The sequence below is a fragment of the Lagopus leucura genome, unplaced genomic scaffold, assembly GCF_019238085.1.
Source record: "Lagopus leucura isolate 7727_CA_CO unplaced genomic scaffold, USGS_WTPT01 Super-Scaffold_100157, whole genome shotgun sequence".
Lineage (NCBI taxonomy): Eukaryota > Metazoa > Chordata > Aves > Galliformes > Phasianidae > Lagopus > Lagopus leucura.
Window position 1 is genome coordinate 11,623,013 of NW_024962334.1, and position 22,285 is coordinate 11,645,297.

Here is a 22,285-nt window from a genome sequence, read left to right on the forward strand (position 1 = left end):
TTTTTATTTTCATTTTATTTTTTATTTCTGCAAGGAAGGAAATAGAATTGTGGAAAAAGGAGCAAGGACTGCAAGGAAAACTTGTCCTGGTGGTTAGCTGCTGTTGTGTTTGTCAGAGGTATAGTTCTGTTTGTTCTGTCACTTTTTGTGCCTCTGTCTGCAAATTACATGCCAAGCGAAAATTAACTTGCTCCTTTGAAGCTTCTTTGATAGGATGTGTGCGTCTAAGCCTTAATAACTATTATATAACAGAGTCATTTCAGTTTTACTCTTCGTTGTTTGCATCTTTGAAATAATTGAGGTCAAGCTGGTTCTTATCCTGAGGTGACAATAATGGAGAATTGCGTGCTTTTTCTTCATAATGGAAGGGAGTATTAATCAAGAAAGAGCAGTTGATATGGATATCATTATCCTGTTCCATCTTTCCAAGATGCTTTCAGAATATCTCACTTAGTGTCCTAGGATCCTTTGGCAAAGTTTTTTTTTTTCATTAGAATAACAGTGTTCACAGAGGCTGCTGTGTATTTTTGTCCAGATTGAAGCTCTGTGGGAAGAATTTCTTTCTGCGTACAGCTCAAGAAAGCCCTTTTTGGTCAAAAACTGACTTTTTTTTAATTGAAAGCAAAGCATATAGGTCTGTTAATTGTAGAGTAAGCATGTCTGTAGTCATATGGTCGTGTGTACCTTTCTACACTAAACAGATTCAAGACTGAAAAGCAGAAAGTTCCTTAATAAGAGATTGGTGTTACGTACTGCATCACCTTTAGCAACAATTCTTGTATATAACTCTTTCACTTCAACTATATATTAAGCTCTAATTTTGCCTTTCTACCTTGCATACTGTTGATGGAATCCCACTAGAATGTTGATGGAGGTGACTTTACTGAAGAAAAGGGGTAAAACTATAAATCCTTGTCAGGAAATCCTTCATTAAGCAGGAAGGTGTATGTATCAAGCGATCTTGAGAAAGTTGGAGGAGAATTTTCAGAGGTTAGGTCCAGGGAAGGAAACTGCTCTTACTCTGCAGTGGTTATAACTCAAAATAAGAACATATCAAATGGGAGGGAAATAAAACCCAAATTCCACACTTCTACTGCAACTGTAGAATTTATCTTCATTTGACAGACATTTCAGTAGGAGAGGTATACTTTCTGAGCTGGTGATTGGCAGCACTGAATTCTCCAGATGTAGCTGAAAACAAGCTAAAGAAGGAAGTAATATTTGTTAGTGGTTTTTTTTTGTTTTGTTTTGTTTTTTGCATGCTTCCTTTTCAGAATAAGTAATTGAAATTGGGAAAGCTTCATGGAAATACCATGTGGGGAATCATGAAGTTGTGCTGAGATGTTAGCCAGAGTGTCACATCAGTGACTGGCATGAAGTAGTCTTCAGTGACACTGGAGTTCCATGTGTTTGCCTTACATTTTGATATATACTTGGTATATGAATCTCTATATTACGCTTTGATAGAAATTGATTGACTGTTCTAACTTTTAATTTTGTAATGTGATGATTGATATTGTTATTGATGATATCTGGGTCAAGATTGTTGATGATACCTGGATCAAGCCAGGAGTCCTTGCTCAAGGTCAGAGTTAACTTTATTAGGATTAGGTAACAATCGAATGTATTTGATTTACAGTACCTTAGAAGGTTTTTATTTCTGTGTGGGCTTGGTTCTTCCTTCATGTCTGCTTTTCTTTGTAAGAAAAGCAATGCTTTACATTACAACAAAAGAAAAAAAACAAAAACCCTGTGGTACACAGTTGTTTAAAAATGAGAACCAAGGTCTGGACTCATCGCTTTGGACCTACTCTCAGGACGTTTCAGAAACTGACTTCTCCTTTTGTCCTTTCCAAATGTATTTCAAAATGCTTTTTTTTCTGTCATGATTATCCAAAAGCAAGAAATTGATAGTACTAGGAGGTATTTGTGATACTTTTCTCCCAAATACAATTTGATGTATTTCTGGTATTTAAAAAAAAAAAAAAAAAAAAGTGATGTGCGTTGAATTTCTGTTACTTAATTGTCATTCCCCTGTGAGAGGTGTCTTTTTTTGTGGTCACTTGTTTATTTATATGGATGCTCTGATTTTCATATGAACGCTGTTGTTTGTTTTCCAATTTTTTTTGTGATCGTTTTCAGCTTACTGCAGCCGGCAGTGGAAAAGCTTTAAAATAAATAAATCACTGCATTGAATCTTCCAGGGGAAGTGCCCAGAGGTAACTTGGCAGACAATGTGCTGCTAGCAGTGGTGTTGTTGACAGCCCACACAAAGAATACTGAAGCAGAGAAAGGGTGCTATTGACTGACAGAGCAGAGTCCTCAGTGAATGTGCCATGCTCCACATGGCCTTACGTGATAAAGGAAAAGTGTCTGCTTGCCCTTTGAGGTAAAATGGCTGATGTCACTCTTTGTTTTCTTCAAGGAGCTTGAAATCACTGTGTCTTAGCATGCTGAGAATGCTTGTTTGCTGGAATGGTTATTTGCTTCTTCGAGTTCAGTTTCTGTTCTTTCTTTTCAGTGCACTCAGTGTAGCCTTTTTTATCTGTATTTGCCACAGTGTAGGGAGGCCACAGGAAGCATGCCCTACGTCAAAAGTGTAATAATTAAAAACCTGATGAAGCTCGTGAATTTTTTTTTTAAAACACTGTAGTAGCTTGGACAACGGGAATTTGAATCTGTTGTTTATGAATCTTTTCTTTTGAAAGCTTTGGACATCTCAAGTGTGCGTGTGTGTGTGTATTTAGTGAAAGTATTCTGTTTGGAAGATACAGTGTTTAAAACACTTTACTTAGCAAAGTGCATCTCAACATTCTGAATTTTCCAGAGTGCATCTAGCTTGCTTTTATAGTCAAGTATTCCAGCATTACAGACTGCCTTTTTTCAAACTGTGACTTTGCATAGCAACATCTTTCATATCTATAACTGGGTTATAACTTTCTTGTGGTCAGTGATAGTGTTGTGCTGGTGTCCTCAGGTGTTCTGATCTGGTTGGCTTAGTATTTGCTTGCATTAGAGGAGAGATGATCAGTGTTGTATTTGTTGGAAATAATCCAAGTAATTTTGTCAGGACGGTATCTCTGATAAAAGCAGAATTTATTCGCGATTGCAATGGCGGGCGTCCCACAAGTAGGGGCGCGCCTATGGACACAACATGACAGCCTTTATACCCTGTTTTCTCCCCCTTGCATTTCCCCCTCCCCTGATTCCCCAATGGCTGGGTACTCCAGGTTCACAATCTTATCAGAAGGTTTACATTTGTTATTTACTTGTTAATTTATTTGTTATGTGGTGCCAGTCAGTAGTCATCCTGTTGTTTCCAAGATGTCTCGTTGCTCTCCTTGTCCTATTGATATGGTGATTTTCCTTAAAGTCATCATCGTTAAACAAAGAGCACTGGGGGATGATGTCAGGCCTTCCCAATGTCAGGCGCTTCCTCGGGCATGCCATGGCTTGTTCCCTGGTTTGCTCTCGTGCAGGATATTCTTGCAGTGTGTATGACCAAATATACATATATACACATATATACAGAGTATGTGTTCCTGGGAAGGTGATCTTCCCCAAGTTAAGTAGAAGGACTCCCAAAAAGAACTATGATAGCAGAGATCATAAAATAAAAATAATATTATACAATTCTAATGCAGAAACAACACTTGATTCTCACATATTAAATGCTGCGTATACGTAGAATAAGGAGATTGAAGGCAAGTTAACCCCAAATCAAAAGCACCTACTTCAAAAAGCTTTCTTTGGAATTTAATGGATTTACAGATTGTTGCATTAAATAAAAATCCACATCGTCCCATGAATCTTGTAATAATTAAGCCAAATGTGTTTGTCTAAGCTTGGTTGGAGTCGGTGAGCTAATACAGGAACATTGCAGTTAGTGTGGTAAATTGCATGGTAAATGGGTTCAGTGCTGACCCATTCTGTAATCTCAGCCTTATATGATTCATTCACATAGCTGAAGGAGATGGACTTTGATTCATCTCTAGTCATGTTCAGAGTTTGAACTTCAGATGTGAGATTGAATTAGCTTAATAAACCTATTAAGCATTGATCTTTTTTTTCTTCTTCAAGCTTGTATTCTTCAAATAGCAGTTTCTTAGATAATGTGAAAATATCAGATTTAGCAAAACAGACTCTCTGAGAAGGGAGGGAAGGGGGATGTAATAAGGAGACGTTTGTGGAATAAATGTCATGTTTAGTTTAAGAAACCCTCCTATAGGAATACACAGAGATGAATAAATGCGTTCATCTCCTGTTGGGAAGAATGACTGGCACATGATTATCCTTTATTTTTTTGGAAGCTGTTTATGAGATGCTGCATGCTTTATAAAAGGACTTTTCTCTTGTATCAATCTGGCAGAGGATGGGTAGGTTGTTTCTACTGTGTCCACCTTTTAGGATCATAAACTTGCAGTTGTACTGAAAGTAGAAAGAAATGAACATGAAATTTTTCAGGAGAGGGAAGATAATTCAACATGTGGCAGCCATTGATTAGCATGGACTCCCACAGGTAATTGAATCTTGGGTTTATATTGATAGGTCTTGCACCTGCAGGAGAAAGAGATACTGAGCAACTCAGTTCATGTTAACTGAGTTGTCTGGTAGTAGATACTCTTTCTGCTGTATGTTGCCAAAGGGTGAAGAAGGGAAGAAGTGTAATGCTCTGTCACTAAAGAAATATTGCAAAGGCTTAACTAAAGTTATTGTCTGAGATGAGGTATATGAACTCTGTCTCTTTAGGCATAGGCTGATAGTATCTCAAGGCATTAAAGAAAAAAACATCCAGAGTTAATTTGAGTTTTGGCCCAAGTGGGTATGATATGATTTTTTTCAAAGACACTGCCAGATGCAGTGTGATACATGAAGGTGGCTTCTCACTTGAAGGAAAGGTAAGTGAAATGAAGAGGCCTGTCGACGTGCATGTACAGTTTGCTACAGACTGTAAAAATAGAATTTTTAATAAGCTCTTTCTTTTGGTTATAGGAATGACTTTGGAAACTTGCCAGTTTATTTAAGAACAGCCTACTTCTATCACGTTTTTTATCTGCACTACAAGCATGCATTTTATCTTTGTCTGGTTAAAATCTAGAAACAGATTAACTTTCTCCCTGACAGCTGGTATTCATATCTGACAGTAAATAAAGTGTTCTAAGTTGCATCCCATGATAATGCTTATAAACTTCCAAATCACCGTGTTTTTTGAGAGCAATTCCTTACTGAAGCATGAGAAATGAAAAATATCAGCTCTTAAACTGTGATTAGATGTTTTATGTAGGAAAGGAAGAAGATGGATACTGTATCTTCCTTGGGTGTCTCAGATCATATACCAAGGAAAGAAAATGTAAATCTAAATTAGTAATGGACAAGGAGATAGAAATTTCATGTATTTCTTATGAAGACTTGCGGAGAATGTGAGCCATTATTTAATCTATAGTGAACCTACTATTTTAAGGGACTGTTCTCTCTACTGTAGTCTCAACGGTTTAATAGGCTTGTGGTAGTCTCAAGCCCTATGTTTTTGTAAGTAAGTTTATGGTTTGTTTGGATGATAATGTTAACATTCATTTGAGGCAGCTCTTTACATTTAGTCGTCATATTGAGCTGTAGGAGTCTGTGATATCTCCTGTGACATCATGTTTTTGCACCTTTACAGATGATGAGCCAAGTTGAGGGACAACAGAAGAATCTTGTACAAGCCATTGAAGCTCTCCCAAGTTCTGGCCCCCTTTCTGCCTTGGATCAGGACTTGCTGCTTTTAAAAGCTACCTCTGCTGCCACCCTGAGCTGCCTTGGAGAATGCCTGACTCTGTTACAGCAAAGCATGCATCAAGTGGGCCAGCACCATAACAGGACACTGTCCTCAGGTGAGCATAATCTCTCTTGGGTATTTTTTCGTGTGTCTTGAGTTTTTTTTTTTTTTTTTTTTTTAATTATGCTATTGAAGCAGGCAAAATGAACCCTCCCTTAAAAAAGCAAGTTGGATGGAGCAACTTGTTACAGAACCTTACATCAAGCATCAGGATTTTTCTTTTAATCTAAAAAAAAATAGCCACAAAATCAGTTGGAAACAGAAGAGGGGAGAAAAATATGTTGTCCCAAGTCTTCCCAGGAAGTCAGATTCTGAAGATAGAAAGGCAGAGTAGGAATAATAATAATAACAACAACAACAAAAAGATGGCATGAGGAACAGGTGCATAAGCTTGTATTCTTAATGACAGTGCAGAACCTTTTTTTTTTTTTTTTTGTAGAGAGAGAAATCCCAATACAGATTTGTTTGATAAAAATGCAGTTGTTTTCTGAAAAGTCATATTACCAGTTTTCGTATGTGAAAGGATCCTATTCAAGCAGATTTATTCCAGTCAATGGTTTTATTTAAATCTAGGAAGAGATTTTCCTGCTGCTATTAAAATATAGATATATATTTGACAAATTTTTATGAGCCTAAAATATCAAACAGTTAGATACTGCATTTAGCTCTGTAGGCATGAAGCCCTCGATCTCCATGTAGCTCAGTTTTTTTTTTCAGTTCACACAGTTCTAGAACTCTGTCCATAATATAAGATGTTAAACCTTTCTGAACGGGTACTTGTTGCTTTCTTATTGTACTATCTAGCTTAAGTGCAGGAGCAGGAGTTGATATAAGAGGAAGAGAATTCTGGATATGGGGGCTCTGTGTGTTTTCTGTAGGTGAATCAATAACAAAGCCCAACTTCAAGTAGGCCCTTAAAAAAAAAAGATATAAAACCAAAAAGGCGAAACATCCTTACTTTTACAGTAGGTTTGCTTCTGGGCAAATATACCTTCAGAGCTGCTGAGACAACTGATTAAAAAGCCAAGCCCTCTCCAGAGTTTCCCTTTGGGGAAAGTGGAATATGAGAGGATCAGCTGAGAAGTAGGGAAAAAAAGGCATTAAAAACTGTTATGCCTGTACTGTGGTGTATTATGACTTTCCCTAATCCAGTTTCTGATGTTTCATAGGGGAACAAGGGAGAACAACAAAACCCCTATTTTCTACACTTTGGTTTTAATTTAGAAAATTTGTGCACATCTTCATAGTAATGATGAAGGGCATTTAATAGATTTCTTTGATATAATGCCATTTCAAAACAGCGTGGGTTGTGTAAAAGATGAAAAGCATCCTTCAAAGAAAGGTCAGTTTCCAGTTTCAAATTCTCTGGATGTTGCTTCCCATGTTCATGTGATCTAAGTGAGCTGTCAGAGATAGATGGCTTGAATTGTACGTGCTCTTGAATTTGTGTCCAACTAATGTTCTTTTAAATTGGTATCTATTTTGATTTAGTAATGATTTTTGTAGATACGTGCACAATGGGGAAAAGCTGTTGAATTCTTTTATTAATTTTTTTTTTTAATCCCTCCTCTAAAAAGTTCTGGAAGTCACTATTATGAAGTATTTAAAAAAGTCTAATAAATGCTGTTGTTCGCTTCTCCTTAGACCTTAAACTTATACGAGAATTCTTTCAGGAATTCTGTAGCACTTGTTCCTACCAGAATCTTCAGTGTAACTGTGAGAACCCGAATGCAAACAGTTAATTCTTCAGCGTTTAGGTGTGCTTACCACTTGGTATGTGATTTAGAGAGAGGGAAGAAGGGGGAGAGGAGAGGGCTAAAAGCTGCTGAAATATTTAGTCTATTCTCCTTAACCAAAAGTCTGCAAAAATTATTATATTTTTTCCCTTTTCTTTTCCCCAGGATTTATTATGCAACACAGTTGCCTGAAAGAACATGGCCTGAAAGTCTTGATTACTGATTTTCCTACACTTAATCTTTTTCAGACGTACTTTGATGGACTTAAGGTTTCTGCTGAGTCGATGGAGTTTGAGTCATCAAAGCTGCATAAACTCATACCTAATCAGACTAGAAGTAATCTTCTAGGAAACTCTAATTCTGAGAGATAATATCTTTCATTTTGATTGTGTCCTCCTGGCGATTTTTTTTAAAATTGCATATCCAGAAGGAGCAACCAAAGAATCACCTCTTGATGCTGCCAGGTGAAAATCACTTCTTATTTTGAAAGCCTTAGGTTCCTCTGATAAGAAGTCCAAAACACCTTTCCTATATGATATGATGGCCCTATGCACTATATTGCCAAATGTTTCTATTCAGATGCTGTCTAATTACCTGCTACGTGAGGTCCAAGATAATGGTGAATAACTTCTGTGAGAAGGCAGTGGGTATCCTGGGCTAGAATCCCCCAGGTTTTTGTATTGACACACGAGATAGGTATTTGATAACATGCTTGCCTCTAGCCCTACAGTTCACAAAAGTAGTCCAGCAAAGCAGAGCAGTGCTGCTCGTGTAGAGCGTGAGAAATAAGCAGTGACTTAGCTTTGTTGAATTTGACTTATCCTTGTGATTACCTTTACTTCAGCATCAGAACCTCTTACTGTTATGTTCCAAATAAGGAGAACTGCCTGAAGGGTAATACATACCTATTTTCTGAACAACTCTGCTCTGCTTCTGTTCTTGAAATTGTTACGGCCAGTTAGATAAGGATTGTTAACTTCTCTTGTAGGCCTTACAATCTTAATGCTTGCTACAGCAAGGACTTATGGTAGCTGGGTGTCTGACATAATACTCAGGAACTGCAATCACAAAGATAGTTATTTAGTAGAAGCTACTTTAAATGGATTTGTGGGCTGTTACTGTTAAAAAGAAAAAAATCTTTTTTAATGTAATTTATTTATTGTTTTGTTTTCTAGTAGTGTGAATAGAAGGAAAGCATTTTAGCAGTCAGTGCAATAAAATCGTATCAAAAATCTAAAATTATGTAGTTCTTGACTTTAAATATTTTATGATATTGTTTGGCATGGAGTAGCTTAAGGAAGATGTGATTTTTCTGCTCTTCGTTTTAATGTTTCTCAGAAGTTGTCAGTCACATAACTCAAGTCTACAAGCAGTTTTAAAGATTAAACTGAAATCTTCAATCTTTTTTGAAGGGTAGTCAACACATGTTTTAGTCTTACTGTAAAGATTCAAGGAAAGGTTTTTGCGATTCTCTATTTGTTAGTGCTTGATTTTTGGGAATGTATCAACAAGAACAGTCAGTGAGACAAAAATCCTGTCTGTTTCTGCTTTTGAGACAAAATAATGGCAAACATACCTAACTGTTTTGTTAAAAGTAACTGCATTGATCTCTGGCTGAGTTTTGTCATTTTTTTCTTTCACTGAAAGATATGCCAGAAAAATATGTTATTAGCTAGAAGTGTTGATTACATACAGAATGGGGAAACAATGAGTGATTCCATCTGTACCTACAAGTTGTATTGAGTTCTGAGTTTCTGTTCTCTTTGTAGGGAGGAGAAACATTTCAAAGATTTTTTTTACATGCTGTCCAGCTCCAGTTATTGGAGGAGATGGTTTGGCATTTATATATCTATATCTATCTATCTATATATATCTGGAGGAAGACTAAAGCAGTAAAAGAAGACAAATGCTGTCCAGTTGATTTATTGCAAGTTCTAAGCAGCTGAGAAATGTGGGGAAGATGGGGAAGTTAGTGATAGTAAAGAGTGAAATCTTAGCAAACAGTTTATAAAGTGGGGATAGTCATCACCAGGGATCAGTGATGCCTTGTTGGTTGTGTGACCACCCCCGTAAGTCAGCTTGAATGCCCCAAATGAGCAACAGCTGAAAATGGTTTCTCCGTGTCGCCCAGTCGCATATGTTTCTCTTTACTGCTGTGCTCATGGTAACCGTTAACCTCAAAAGCTTGTCAAGCAGGTTGTCTCAGATGGGTGCTGTTGAACAGAGCCAAAAATTGTTCCAGGGTGTCACCTAGCAGAGTAGTGTGTTCTACTCAGCATTAAGTGCCATATGACAAGATCGAGTTTATTTAGCATGCAACAGGAAACAGATGGCTTTCAAAATAAAACTACAGAGAAGAAACTTTTATCTCTATTTAAAACCTTAAAATCTTTGGTGTTATTTTTTTCCTAATGTGTAGCCTTTGTCAGAAGAGTATCTCTAGAGCCTGTTGACTGCTGTGGTTAATGTTCTTTCTTCTATTCCAAACTAAAAACGCAGCAAATTTGAGTATTTGCTTTAAAGCTAATTTATCACCTTACGTTGTGCTTTAGGTCTCTTCTTTAATATTTTTGCAATTGGAATCCTGCCTTGCAGTCATCAGCAGTGTGTACAGATATATCCCTTATTTTGAACTATCTTGCATCACATGCTCACTTACTGAACAAAGCATCTACCAGACATGAATTCCTTGATATAATTTTAAGTCTCTCTTGCCTGTCTTTTCTGGGTAGAAAATATAATGTTTCTTATTTTCTTCCTTTTTGAGGGGTAATTTTTGTTTTCTTTTCTAAAAACAAAAGCCAAAGCCCAAACCCACCTTCACTATCTATTTTCTGCAGTTCATTTGGATGTGCAAATGCTGCTTATTTTGGCTTCTATGGCAACAGATGGACTGAAGGTGATACTGGAGTCTGGAGTTTGGGAGGGGGAGAAGGGGCAGAATGTTCTTTGTTTCATCAGATTCTCTAGTTCCTCCTTTTGAGAAAGTAAGTGGCCAGGAAAGATGAAATCCAGATGCTTTCAACTTGATGACAAATGACAGCTGTGGATTCTCCTTTAGCTGAGATGTCAAAAGGAGAGAAAAATGAGCAAGCAGGGGAATCCTCCTTCTTGCCTAATACCTGCTATCCCCAGCCCTTCCCCTGCTCCCCCCCACCCCCAAATTCCTGAAGGTGCAGGAAAGAATGAGGAAAGAAGGCGGGTGAGAAACAATTATTACCTGTGTAACTTAACTAAATTCCCTAGTCAGTCAGGTCTCCTTTAAATGTGTCAGTGCTAGACTTGTTTCTGCTGGGACTAACCAAAACAATTTGCTCTTCTATCTATATGCTAATACATTATTCCTTACATGCTCATCTTGCTTTGCAAGATAACATTATTTTCTAGTTCCAGCCCAGCAGGGACCAATTTTGGTCTCTCCTTGAGAGCTACTTAGAATTCTTAAGGGAATATTTATTATAGTGTAGTTACAATGTATTGTAAGAGTTTTATCAATAGTTGTTTGTTTATGATTGTGCTAAGGGAAAATGATGTTGGTTTTTTCTGTCTATAAGCCAAGAGCAGAGAAGTTAAAAGTTTCTTTTGTTACAGAATTGATGTAGGTGCTAAGCATATTTCATATTTCATACATCAATTGCAATACAATGCAATGCATAGTTTGAAGGTACATCAGAATAAAAAAAGAAAAGAAAATGATAGTGCTTAACTGAAAAATCTCATCCAAACCTCCTCTTTTGGTAGAACCTCCTGCTTAGTGCAACTCTTAAGGGGTAAAGTCTTTATCCTGAGGACACTTCTGTAGAATACTCTGTATTGTGCCACCTGAAATGGATGATTTTTCTGAACTGCAGCATTGCTAAAGGGAAAGAGGATCAGGTTGTGTCTGGGTGCTGCACTTAGCTTACCTGGAAGTATTCTTCTCTATTTTGTCGGAATTTACCTGCTGCCTGTTAGTTGCAGTTGAAATTGGTGTCATTTTTGTGTACTTTCTATAAGAGCTACCATATTGTGTGTACATATGCACTGAACTGCCAGATTAATTGGGCTTAGAATTGGCTTTCTCTTTTGGAACCACATACCCAACACCATACAAGTGGAAGAGATCTGGTTGATTGTACAAATATCATACTTAATACATCTGTTCTAATTTCTGCATTGTTTACTATAGAGTAGTAGATGTTTTGCTTTAATTAGCCTAGTGCTTTTTGTGTCCTCTAACTTTCTATATGTAGAGATTCTTATTTGATTTTCAGACTATTTCTGATGATCCTCTCTTCATACTCTGCATTTGTCTGGGAAGTAAAGTTCTGTAAGTTATAAGGCAACTCCCTTGGAACAACCCAAGAATACTGGTGTGTCAGTGTACATTTGCATATTAAATGTGATGTTATTAGATGTGATTTATCCTTTGGACCTCAACTCTTAACATCCTCTTGTAAAGCATGGTTAAGATCTGCTTAAAAACTTGTCTAAGCTGACAAGATGCATCGTTCTCTGAAGGAGTATCACTGCCCTTGGGACAGATGGAAAAACATGCTGGCATACTACTAATAGATGCTGTTTTTGTGATAGAGTTTAAAATGTGCAGAGAAAGATGAGGACTAAAATAATCTTTTTTTACTGGGTGTGTTTGTACTGAAAACTGATCCAGTATTCTAAAAAATATGTAAACAACAGTTAAGTAAATGTTCACGCTTGCAAATTTCCCCTGAAGCGAGGTGTTTATTCAAATGGTTTTCTTATGGCTATTTACAGAAATGAGCTTTTTAAAAAATGTTAGTTAAAAAGCGTAATTCTTCACAGTGGAGGCAAAATGGATGGTGTGTGAAGAGAGAAAATTGATAGCCCAAGGAAATGAGTGGATGACTTATTTTCAAAGAGTTGCATAAAGAACAGTCAGTTCAATTTTTTTTTTTTTTTTTTTTGTTTTAGTTTCTCTGTAATAGGAAAATAACAGTAATAATTCAATATTCAGCTGCTTGACAGGGAGAAATGGAAAAACAGATCAGTTACAACATTACAAAGTAATGAAGAATGAGAAGGATAGCCTGTGCTCTATAAAACTATTGAAATGAAGCAAGTTTACTTAACTTCTTGATGTGGTTTTCTCTATGAAATCTGTATCAATTAACATTAAAAATGATTTTTAAAAAAATTGTTTATCAATTTATAGCCTCACACATTCCCTTCAAGGAACTCACAGTTTATGTGAAGATTTCTTCACATAAAGTTTTTCTAGGTTTTCCGCTTTTATCCTTAAATGCTGAAGGTATGCTTCCTTCCTTCCTCCCATGCAGAGTCCATTTTGGATTTGCCAGAACAATCTTCAGATGATCCTCTGAATCAGAGCTTATTTTGGGGGATCTGGGGTTGCCCGTTCTTCCTAACAAACAGAGTGCTACTAAGACTGCAGTCATGAGCTCTGCATTCCTTCCTATGTATACCAGTATTGTGTAGATTTAATTCAGTTGAAATGGGAGCAAATATTGACTTTGTGGTGTGTTGAACTAATATGTAGGGCAAATCAAACAAACACCATTTTTTCCTCGTGTATTCCTGTAATTCTGCTTAATCTTAAGAATATCTACTGACACAGTACTCAGAATTACTAAAATCCAGAAGTTGCAGCATGTAAAAGTAAAAGCCTGATATTATAGCACCCAAGATACTTATCCTTTGTCAGTGGGAAATTTGAGTTGTGTGAAATACGTTTGATTTTTTTTTTTAATGTTTTATTTTCTCTCTGCTAGTTTCTCTGATCTTTGAAAATCATATTACACTTTTTACAGATCATTTGCTTATGCTTTCTTCAGAAGGTGGTACAAAATCCTGCTAAGCAAGTAGATCTGTAGTTTTGTCATATTATTATAACTTGGTACCATCTGAGATGAGAGGAATATTCTGTAATTGTTTTATCTTTGGAATTCAGAGGATTTCAGCTATAGGACTTCTGACTCATTTTAAACAATACAAATATTTAGTTAGTATAATAGTACCCAGATTATCTCACCAGATCAAACTGTCTTAATTAGGAAGCAACCTCTGTTAACCACCAGTGATATGGAGAAAACAAATAGCATGATCTTTAATGTACTTTTTGTTCTTTAAGATCATCTTAAAATGTTGGCAGTGATGAGAGAAAGAGATCCTCCTGGTGACACTAATAGTGTTTTAATGCACTTATTATGGTAATGACTGAAAAACCACAATTTTCTTACCCATATCTCTCTATTTTATAACAGCATGTAATGGATAGCTGAAATTTAAGCACTGTAGCGAGGGCTACAGGTATGAATGCAATACTGTGTTTTAGAGCAGTGAGGGAGGAGGGACATTGTAGCCTTCTTAGCTGATTGTTTTTTTCTGCCTTAGCATCCCTCAGTACTGGCCTGTCTTGGAAATTAGGTGCCTCCAGAAGTAGGGGTTGTCTTGATGTCTAGTTCTGTTTGATTCATATATAACGTGCATCTTTCTAATGAGAGCTCCTCTAAACTGTCCTCTTGGTACAAGGAAAGCGTTTTAGCACTTAATCTAGGGAAAGCTTTGGTGTAAGTTCTGGCAGAAATGGAATACAGCTGTTAAGTTTAGAACTGTGGTTTCAGGCACAGTGAATGAAGAGGTGGTCAGCGTATTACCTGAGCTAGTCCTGGGCCTGGGGCCTGATGCAAAAGCTAGATGGTTAGTCATCTGTCTTCTGGTACTGATCTATATATAAGATGTGGCAAGCACCTGCACTGTATTAGGTGCAGTAATGCTGGATAATTTCCTAACTATTAAAATATTGGATAGAGAATGCTTGCTTAATTACAAAAATGTGTCAGATTGAATAATCTTTATGTATAATTATGTGTAATAATTTATGTGTAATTCTCTCTGGCAGTAAGAATAAAACTGTAAAATATTCTTCATTCATTTATTACAGAAGTAAAACTGTGCATGGGGACAGGGAATAAATAGCAGTTCATTAATATGAATAGAATGCTGAGAGGAGTGGCAAAATCAGTCATCTGCCTCTTGTAAGTTGGTACCTGTTTTCTGCTTCAGATGGTATCCTGGGATGGCCTGGGCCCAAGTCACATTCCTCAGAGCAACTGAAAAATGGTGCCCTCAGCTCCTTATCATCTGCTAGTGCCAACATCACATGGGCCATAGTTCCATCTGCAGCCCAAGATGGGCAGACACTACAGCCGGGTACTGAGGTAAGCAGACCATTTCTGTTGTATTTGAGACTAGACATTGATCAGATGCAAAGATGTGCAATAGTGGATGCTTCTATGAATTACTTACTGTACTTTTTATCGTTCTGTATGAAATAATTGTTAAAATGGTATTTTATGCAAGAATGTACTCCGAAAACTAGAACAGAATGTTTATGAGTTGCTCTGTGCTTTTGCTTCTCCGTGATACTGAGAGACAGTGCACTATGGAAAGCATATCATCTCCTAGTTTAAAACCCATTAGTGGTCTTCAGTATACGTATCTATCTTTGATGATAGAATAAGCTGTTTGGTTTTTATTCTGCTTTGAGACAGGACACATTAGGACCACAAGGTTTGCTTGCTACCCATTTTTCTATGTTGCTAATTGCTCTTGAATGTCTCTGGGCACTGCTTCTCTGAGTTCAAAATTGTGCATTGCTTTCTGGTCCATTTTCTTGTTAAGTGATGATAGGCAAACTTGTTCACATCATCTGCACCAGCCTGTTGATTTGTGCTTTTGTGGCATTTACTTGGTAAAGGGCAGTTCTGAAGCATCGACTCTTTGAGGAGGCTCATAGCTGCGTGTCAGGCATCTGGTGCACTGAAACTCTCTCACCATGTCAAACTTCTCCAGCTTCTGCTGTCTGCTTTGGATACCAGTGCTGCCCACCAGGAAAACACTTCACACTGAGACTTCACAGATTGTTGGGCACCTGGAGCACACAAGATGTGGAGAACTGGAAAGACGTTTTTGAGAGCTGAAGGAACCCTTTATTACAAGTGAATGCTCTTTGGCAATTGGAATTGCTTAACTGAAAATATATTGCCTTTAACAAACTGTAATGGCTGGGGAGATCAATAAAGCTGTTTGTTTTTTCTAGGTCTTTTGTAGTATCTTGAGTTGAATATAGTTTAAAAAATCCTGGGCTAAACCAAAGTAGATTTTTTTAAATATTACTTGTTACTTTGGTTCTCTTTCAGTTGTTTGTTACTTTGGTTCTTTTCCAATTCTGTCCTTAAAAAGCAGCTTCAAGTTCTGCTATTTTACAATGTCCAATAATCTCAGTGTTTAAATTAATTATATTTGCTTTTTACTAGGAGGTTGTATAATTCCTTTTTTAGATGAGCCAACCACAATTCTTACAGCATTTTCTTAAGAATATTCTTTTGAGAGCTTTCTGTACTCATTATTATAAATATATAATAAATAATTTTTTATTTTTAGAGAGCATCATTTTTCCAGTTGAATCAAGCCATTTATGATTTGTTTTGAATTACAACTATTTTTTTCAAAAACTCAGCTCTTCTCTTTCTCTTGCTAATGTGATATACTGAGTTTTGCGTATGGCTTGAGGTATGGGAGCTCATAATTTGTGGAGGAGGGAATATCCTTCCGGAGATGGATATTAACAAGGGAACATAATACTAGTTTCAATACAGAATACTTAGTGCTTTGTGGACCATCTTTCTGAAATCAGCAGCCTGCATTTGCATCCCTTGGGGGCACTAGCACTTAAAAAAGGGAAGAAAACAAACAAAAAAAAGAAGTGGAACAGGTTACAGAAAGCTCAGGATGTTGGCTTTGGCACAAGCAGTATTTGGAAGTTAGTAGATTGAAGCAACAATAAGCATCTTGTGCATGTAATTTTTGTTAGGGTTGTACAATTTCTCAAGCAGAAATTCTGTTTTGCCCCAAAAAAGGACGTAAATCAGGACTCATTCCTGGAAGCTCTTTTCAAAGCTATATTCCTTCCGCAGAGTCTTTATGGTTCAAGTTGTCCAAGATTGATACTGTTGGCTCACAGATGTCTTCCAAAAGTGGCTGATAGATTTTCAGTTTCGATCAAGATAACAGTGTGTTCTTGAAAGGTTGAAGCACATTGAAGTTAGATTTTTTTGTTGTTGTTGTTTTCGTGTTCAACTTCCGATCTGGCATGCTGTCATGGCCTGTTACAGAGGTTACACATCTCTTGATTGCTGTGGTCAGATTCTTTACTGGAACAAATGCTCTCATAGAGAGCTGCAAGTTTTCTGCCCAATTGTGTAAGCTGAGCAAAGTGTCAGGTAGAAGGCAAAGCTTTCTGTTGCTGTGACTATGGAAAGGAGGAAAAGAAAAGTAGTTTGAGTAGCATAACTGTTAGCCCACAAAGGATGCTATCCAGCAGTTACCCAGTAGATGATATCTGACTTTTAAAAAATTTCTTTTTTCACCCAGGCTATCAGAGGTGTTCTGCTTAATGCTCACTTTCAGATGTACTCAGACATGTTGTGTGTCTGAGGCAAGAGTGAGTGACACCGAGTAGCCAGTTCACGTAATTACTTAGTATGTGAGATTATATATACAAACAACTGCAAGTCATCACACTCCACTTATTTCCTAGTGCAGGTGTTAATTCCTATATTGTTAGTAACTGTGGTGGCATCAGTAGAGCCTGAGATAATCCATCTAGGTGTCACTGTTGAAGAAACTTGTGATATGGAACACCATGACTTCTTGTTGTCTACCTGGTAGTTGCTCTTAGGTGTGGGAGGAAAAAAAGAAGAGGAATCCACAAAGTGTCATTCAAATGATGTTCATGCATCTCAATGGCTTTCTTGAAAAATTAAACAAAAAACCCAAACCCTCACACCAAGAAAGAAAAGCAACAAATTGAGCCCTGGCTGATCTTCATCTCTGAACAAGTTGATAGTGTGTAAGTTGGGCTAGTTTTCAAAAGTGCCTTTTTTAAAGAAGTTCTGAGAAGAGAGTGCTGTTTCTTCTTTCAGTGCTATCAAGTTAATTCTGGTTTCTTCTTTGGCCATGCCTGGATTTTTATGAAAGAATTCTTTATTTTTTTGATAGTATCTCCTCTGTCTCTTAGTCAGAAGCTATGCCCCAAAGGAATGGGAGAGAGCTTTTTGGCCGACATTCAGCATAATGTATTAGATGTACCAACTAAGCAAATTGTGAATTGACCTGTGGTCTGAAATAGAAAATGCCATTAAATTGCTGCCCTTGAGGAACAACTGACTTAGCTGCTTATGTTAGAGGATGTTATTTATAAGGAAAAGATCATTTCAGGTATGTGAATCAACGGTGCTTTTGAAGAAGAGAATAGAGACGTTTGTTTTGTTGGAAAGAGATTGTAAGGAATTGTTCCCAATACAGAAGGCTACAAACTGGCAGCAGTTCCCTGGCCACAAGGCCAAGTTACTAAATTTGTTTAGTGATAGTTAATTCTCAGCATGGTGGGGAGGCTCTTTGTAGCTGTGCATTAAGAAATGTCATTAACACATAGAAGACAATTTCTCTTTTTTAATGTTTACAAAGAAAGCATGGACAAGATTTATCTGATGCAATCTTAATACCCAATACCTTGAGGAGTATAGTAAGTTGTGGAGCTGGGTTTTGATGGCACATATAACTAAAGGGGAAAAAAAAGCGTTTTTACTTTGCTGCCCAGTTAAGGTTTCAGGTTGCAATTTCTTCCCTGGTGAAACAATGTAGCAGCTAGAGAGTCTTATTTTTAAACAATCTGTTGCTCTTTGCTTGCTATTGTTATTTAAAATGTTTCTTGTTTCCAAGTGCAGAGGGATGTCATTTAAGATACTTCTTGAAGTAGCTCAGAAAGGAAAAGATCGTGCAGCAGAATTGATTTCCATGTGTACTTACTTGCTTATTTTGTCATCTCCTTTGCTGTTACTATTGTTATTATTGCTTTTTCTTCCTAGATGAGAATTTCCTTTCAAGTTTGTGTTATAAAACAGCATTAGGTTAAAGCCTGTCATATCAACTGGAAGAGGTTACCACTAATAGTGAAATGCCAGATAGCTTTTTCATATTGTTTTCATCAGGGCTAAGGGCTGATCTGAACAGAGCTATTCTACATCTGCTGTGAGATGACTTAAAATACTTTTGTGCAACCCCTAATGAACCTGCCTGGAGTTTTTGGTATAAGTTATAAGGTATTTTACAGAGTTTTCCCCTTAAAGCAGAAGTGGACAAGTATGCCTTTGTACACCTTTCAGAGCTGTGATGTGAACTTGATCTCTGTAAAGTCTGCAACAAACAGTGACCTGCTCATAATTGTTTACAACTTGGAAATTCCTTTCTTGACGTTCTGAAATTGATTAATTTATTGAGTTTTGTAATAAAGTTTGTGCCTAAGTAGAATAAAGCTGTGAATCACTTCCATCTGTGTGCTGCTCTTCCAGTTCAACTAATTGTAATTTTGGGTGTCAGAGTCCCTCTTTGAGCAACGAGAATGGGACTGCAGGCCAAACGTTTCCCCTGGTAGCCAAATACAAATGGCGGTTCTTAGGGGAGACCCGAGAGGGAAATGCTAATTTTCTTCACATCTCATAGTTTGATTAAGAACTATTATGTTGTAATATGCTGTATCTACCTCTAAAATTTATGTCCATTCTTGTGATTTTTATTTTTTTTTAATTCCTTAACTTGCCATGCCAGCTGATTCTTGCTGTCCTGAGGATTTGACATCTGTGCTGTCTCTCTGCTTTCCTGTCCCTAACTTTCCCTTGCTTACGTGCATGAGAAACTGTACACGTGTTCCATACCAAAGTATGTTTTTAATAGGATTGAAGTTTCAGCACTATAGGATTGAGGCTTAGCTCTGATTATCTAACTGTTAAACTAGGTTTTCACTGTGATAGTGATAGCAAGTGTAGTCAAGTCATGATCATTAAGGATATTTCTGTTCCCTGAGTGATTTGAACTTTGATGTTTTCAAATGCAAGAGGGAACTGCAGTATTTGCAGGAGGCACAGAATTGTTTTCTTCTTAGTTCTTGAAGATATGTTTTTGTCCAATCTGTTCAGGAGATTGTGTCTTTTAGGCTGAAGTTGCTTTCTGTCTTTAATATGGATCCTAATATGATAATGCTTCATCCTCTCTAGAGTCCTTTCTCTTTTAGAGCCATTAACGGATGATTTAGAGATGGTAAGAAATAATTTTAAGTGTTTCTGTCATTTTAGAAGCAAAACTAGATAAGGGAAATAATTTCTAATTTGGTATTACCTTTTCTGTGTACATCTGTCTTGAGGCAGTCTTGCCCAAGACTCTGAATTATTTCCTGGTATCAGTTTTTCCCAGTGTTTCCTATTTCCTTTCTGTACTTGATGTAAGTGTTTGTAATCAGTGCTGGGAGGTCAGCTTAGCAATGAACAGGCAGTGCTATCTGCAAGTCCAGTAAAGGAGAGAAAACAGATCAGTGTGGGAAAGTAATATTAATGGTATTACGCAGTCCCTTTTCACTGTTCAGCATCGATGTTACCGAATTGCTAAATGTGCCCTGCGTTTTGCTTTCTGTGTGATTAAGTGCTTTTGGGCTGAAGAGCGCAGTAAATGAACTGTAATGACTTAGATAAATTTAACCTCTAGGCAAAAATGGTACCAGTTAATCTATTCTCTATCAGGCCATCTGAAAAATGAACTCTTGAGATAATCGATTGAAAACTTCTGAGGAAGGGATTAAATATACAACTATACTAAAAGTAGAATTATGTGACACAGGCCTGCTACAGCAGCCCTGACAGAAAATGACTAAGATAGGCTAACCGATGTTGGGTTTACTTTTTTATAACCTTCTGAAGTAATTACTGTGTCAGCAAAGAATCTACTAAATCTGTTTATGTAAATAACAGATGCAAGTTGATCTCCAGCCAAAGCCGTGGTGTTTTGTCAGCCGAAGGCCCCAAATACGTGTATTCCATCTAATATCTGTAAAATATACTCAGGAGTATATTCTGCCTAAAACAAGAAGAGAGGCTTTAATACAAAATTTAAATTTAATTTGAATAAACATGAGGTTCTGATTATTTGGCATTTCATAATTAATAGTGAATTTCAATGCAAATTCATCATTATAAAATCAGATTCACTTGCAGCAAGACTTAAAAATTAAGTTAAAATAGACAGATTGCTTATTCTATTAATTATAAAACCTGTGCCCCCTTGTAAATCTGTTTCCAAAGCCAATATCAGTTTTATTTCAGGATTGTGCTGATTTGTTGTCTGAGTAGCTTTGTGCTATCGTTTTTGCTTTTCTAGCGTGCAGATTTGGCCACACTGTCCATTAGTAAGCGTACCCATCTCATTAAGGCTATCAGTAGATTGCCTAAACTTCAGTGGGGTGGATTGAACTTTTTCACAGTATGTATTTGTCTCGGGTTGGTTATGCTTCATCTTTTTAAGCAAAGTGTCATTCAAACTGACCTCAGCTGTTCCATCTGGTGTTGCTAGAAAGAGGGTTTTCCACCTGTGATGATAAATTTTAGTGGTTCTTTATTTGAGAAGCTCTGCTTGTGGTAACAGGTGGGATGAAAGTGCTTAAGACTTAAACTTTACCTCAGCTGAGGAGTTGGCAGGAGAAGGTGAAGGAGTCAGGACTCTTACCTTACAGTTCAAACTGGCCGAGGCCAGATTTCTTTATGGTCAAGAATGAACCAAGTGATTCATGAGAGTGAGAACAAATCCTTGAAGCTTTTCAAGTGGTCTCGAGAATGTAGCCATATAAAAGGTGGTAGTTTTTTAGGCTCAGATTATTTCATATATGGATTGACATTCTCTTATGAGGATGTTTTGAAAGACTCAAGCCTGTCTTCTTTTTTTTCCCCCTCTTCTTTTGTGCCTATGTGTGGCAGCAGTGAGAATGTATGTGGTGGGTGGGACAAAGAATTTGAAGGAGAGAGGAGGAATCATAATAGTTTAATGAGTTTGCTGCCTTGGAAGTATTGTTAGTGTTGCCTGTGTCAGCATCCTTTCTGTTTCTTTCCTCTGATAAATATGCTGGCATGTTATTCTGCATAGAAGTAGTAGCACAACAAGAAATGGATATATGTGTGGAGTAATCTTGCCAGACCAGATGATTGTAAATGTTAAGTTTATAGCTGTGAAAGCATACCAGAAAAAAATACAAATCTTCCTTTGTCTTTTGTTTGTTAAAAGATGTTGTGTGTATCCCTTAAGCTGTAACGAGAGTGATTTCCAACTATCAAATATCAGACCTGTGTTCTTTTCATTAGTGACTGCTTGCTCTGGAGACCGATAGAGTAACATTTCTTCCTTAGTATTTCTCTGGTCAAAGTAGAACACTGAAGTTGGGATTCTATCAATATGAGCACAAGTTCATTTGAGTGTGATGGCTTTCCTTATCAGTGTGCTGTATGGGATGGTGGATGACTAACATTGCCTGCTGAGTCCCTTACCAAAAAGTCTTCCCCTACTTTGTGGGTGTAAGAGACAAGTTGCTCCAAGTTCATCAAGGTTCTACGCAAGGATCTCAGTCTAGTGAGGATGCAGGAGGAAATCAAGAGGATAAAACTTTCTGCTGTGCTTTCATCCATGTTTGTTTCCCTTACCAGCCTGCTGCTCCATGCAGTTTTTTGTCTTTAGCTCAGGAAGAATCACAGGCCCACGATTTTCAGACCTTTCACAGTCTCTGAAGTTTTGCCTGGCTGCTGCTGGGAGTCTTTATATAGGCTTCCAAACATTGGAATTTACGAGCTTATAAATCATAAAGAACTTATTTTGA

General features: G+C 37.2%; 1 protein-coding gene across 2 annotated transcripts in view; it reads left to right on the top strand.

The window, feature by feature from the left end:
• OSBPL10 (oxysterol binding protein like 10) overlaps positions 1 to 22,285 on the top strand; it is a 98,825-nt gene that overhangs the window by 45,281 nt on the left and 31,259 nt on the right. For both annotated transcript variants that reach the window (XM_042888507.1, XM_042888508.1), the window contains exons 5-6: positions 5,663 to 5,873; positions 14,599 to 14,753. In XM_042888507.1, coding sequence (XP_042744441.1) covers positions 5,663 to 5,873; positions 14,599 to 14,753 — 366 coding nt within the window. The remainder of the gene's footprint in view (positions 1 to 5,662; positions 5,874 to 14,598; positions 14,754 to 22,285) is intronic.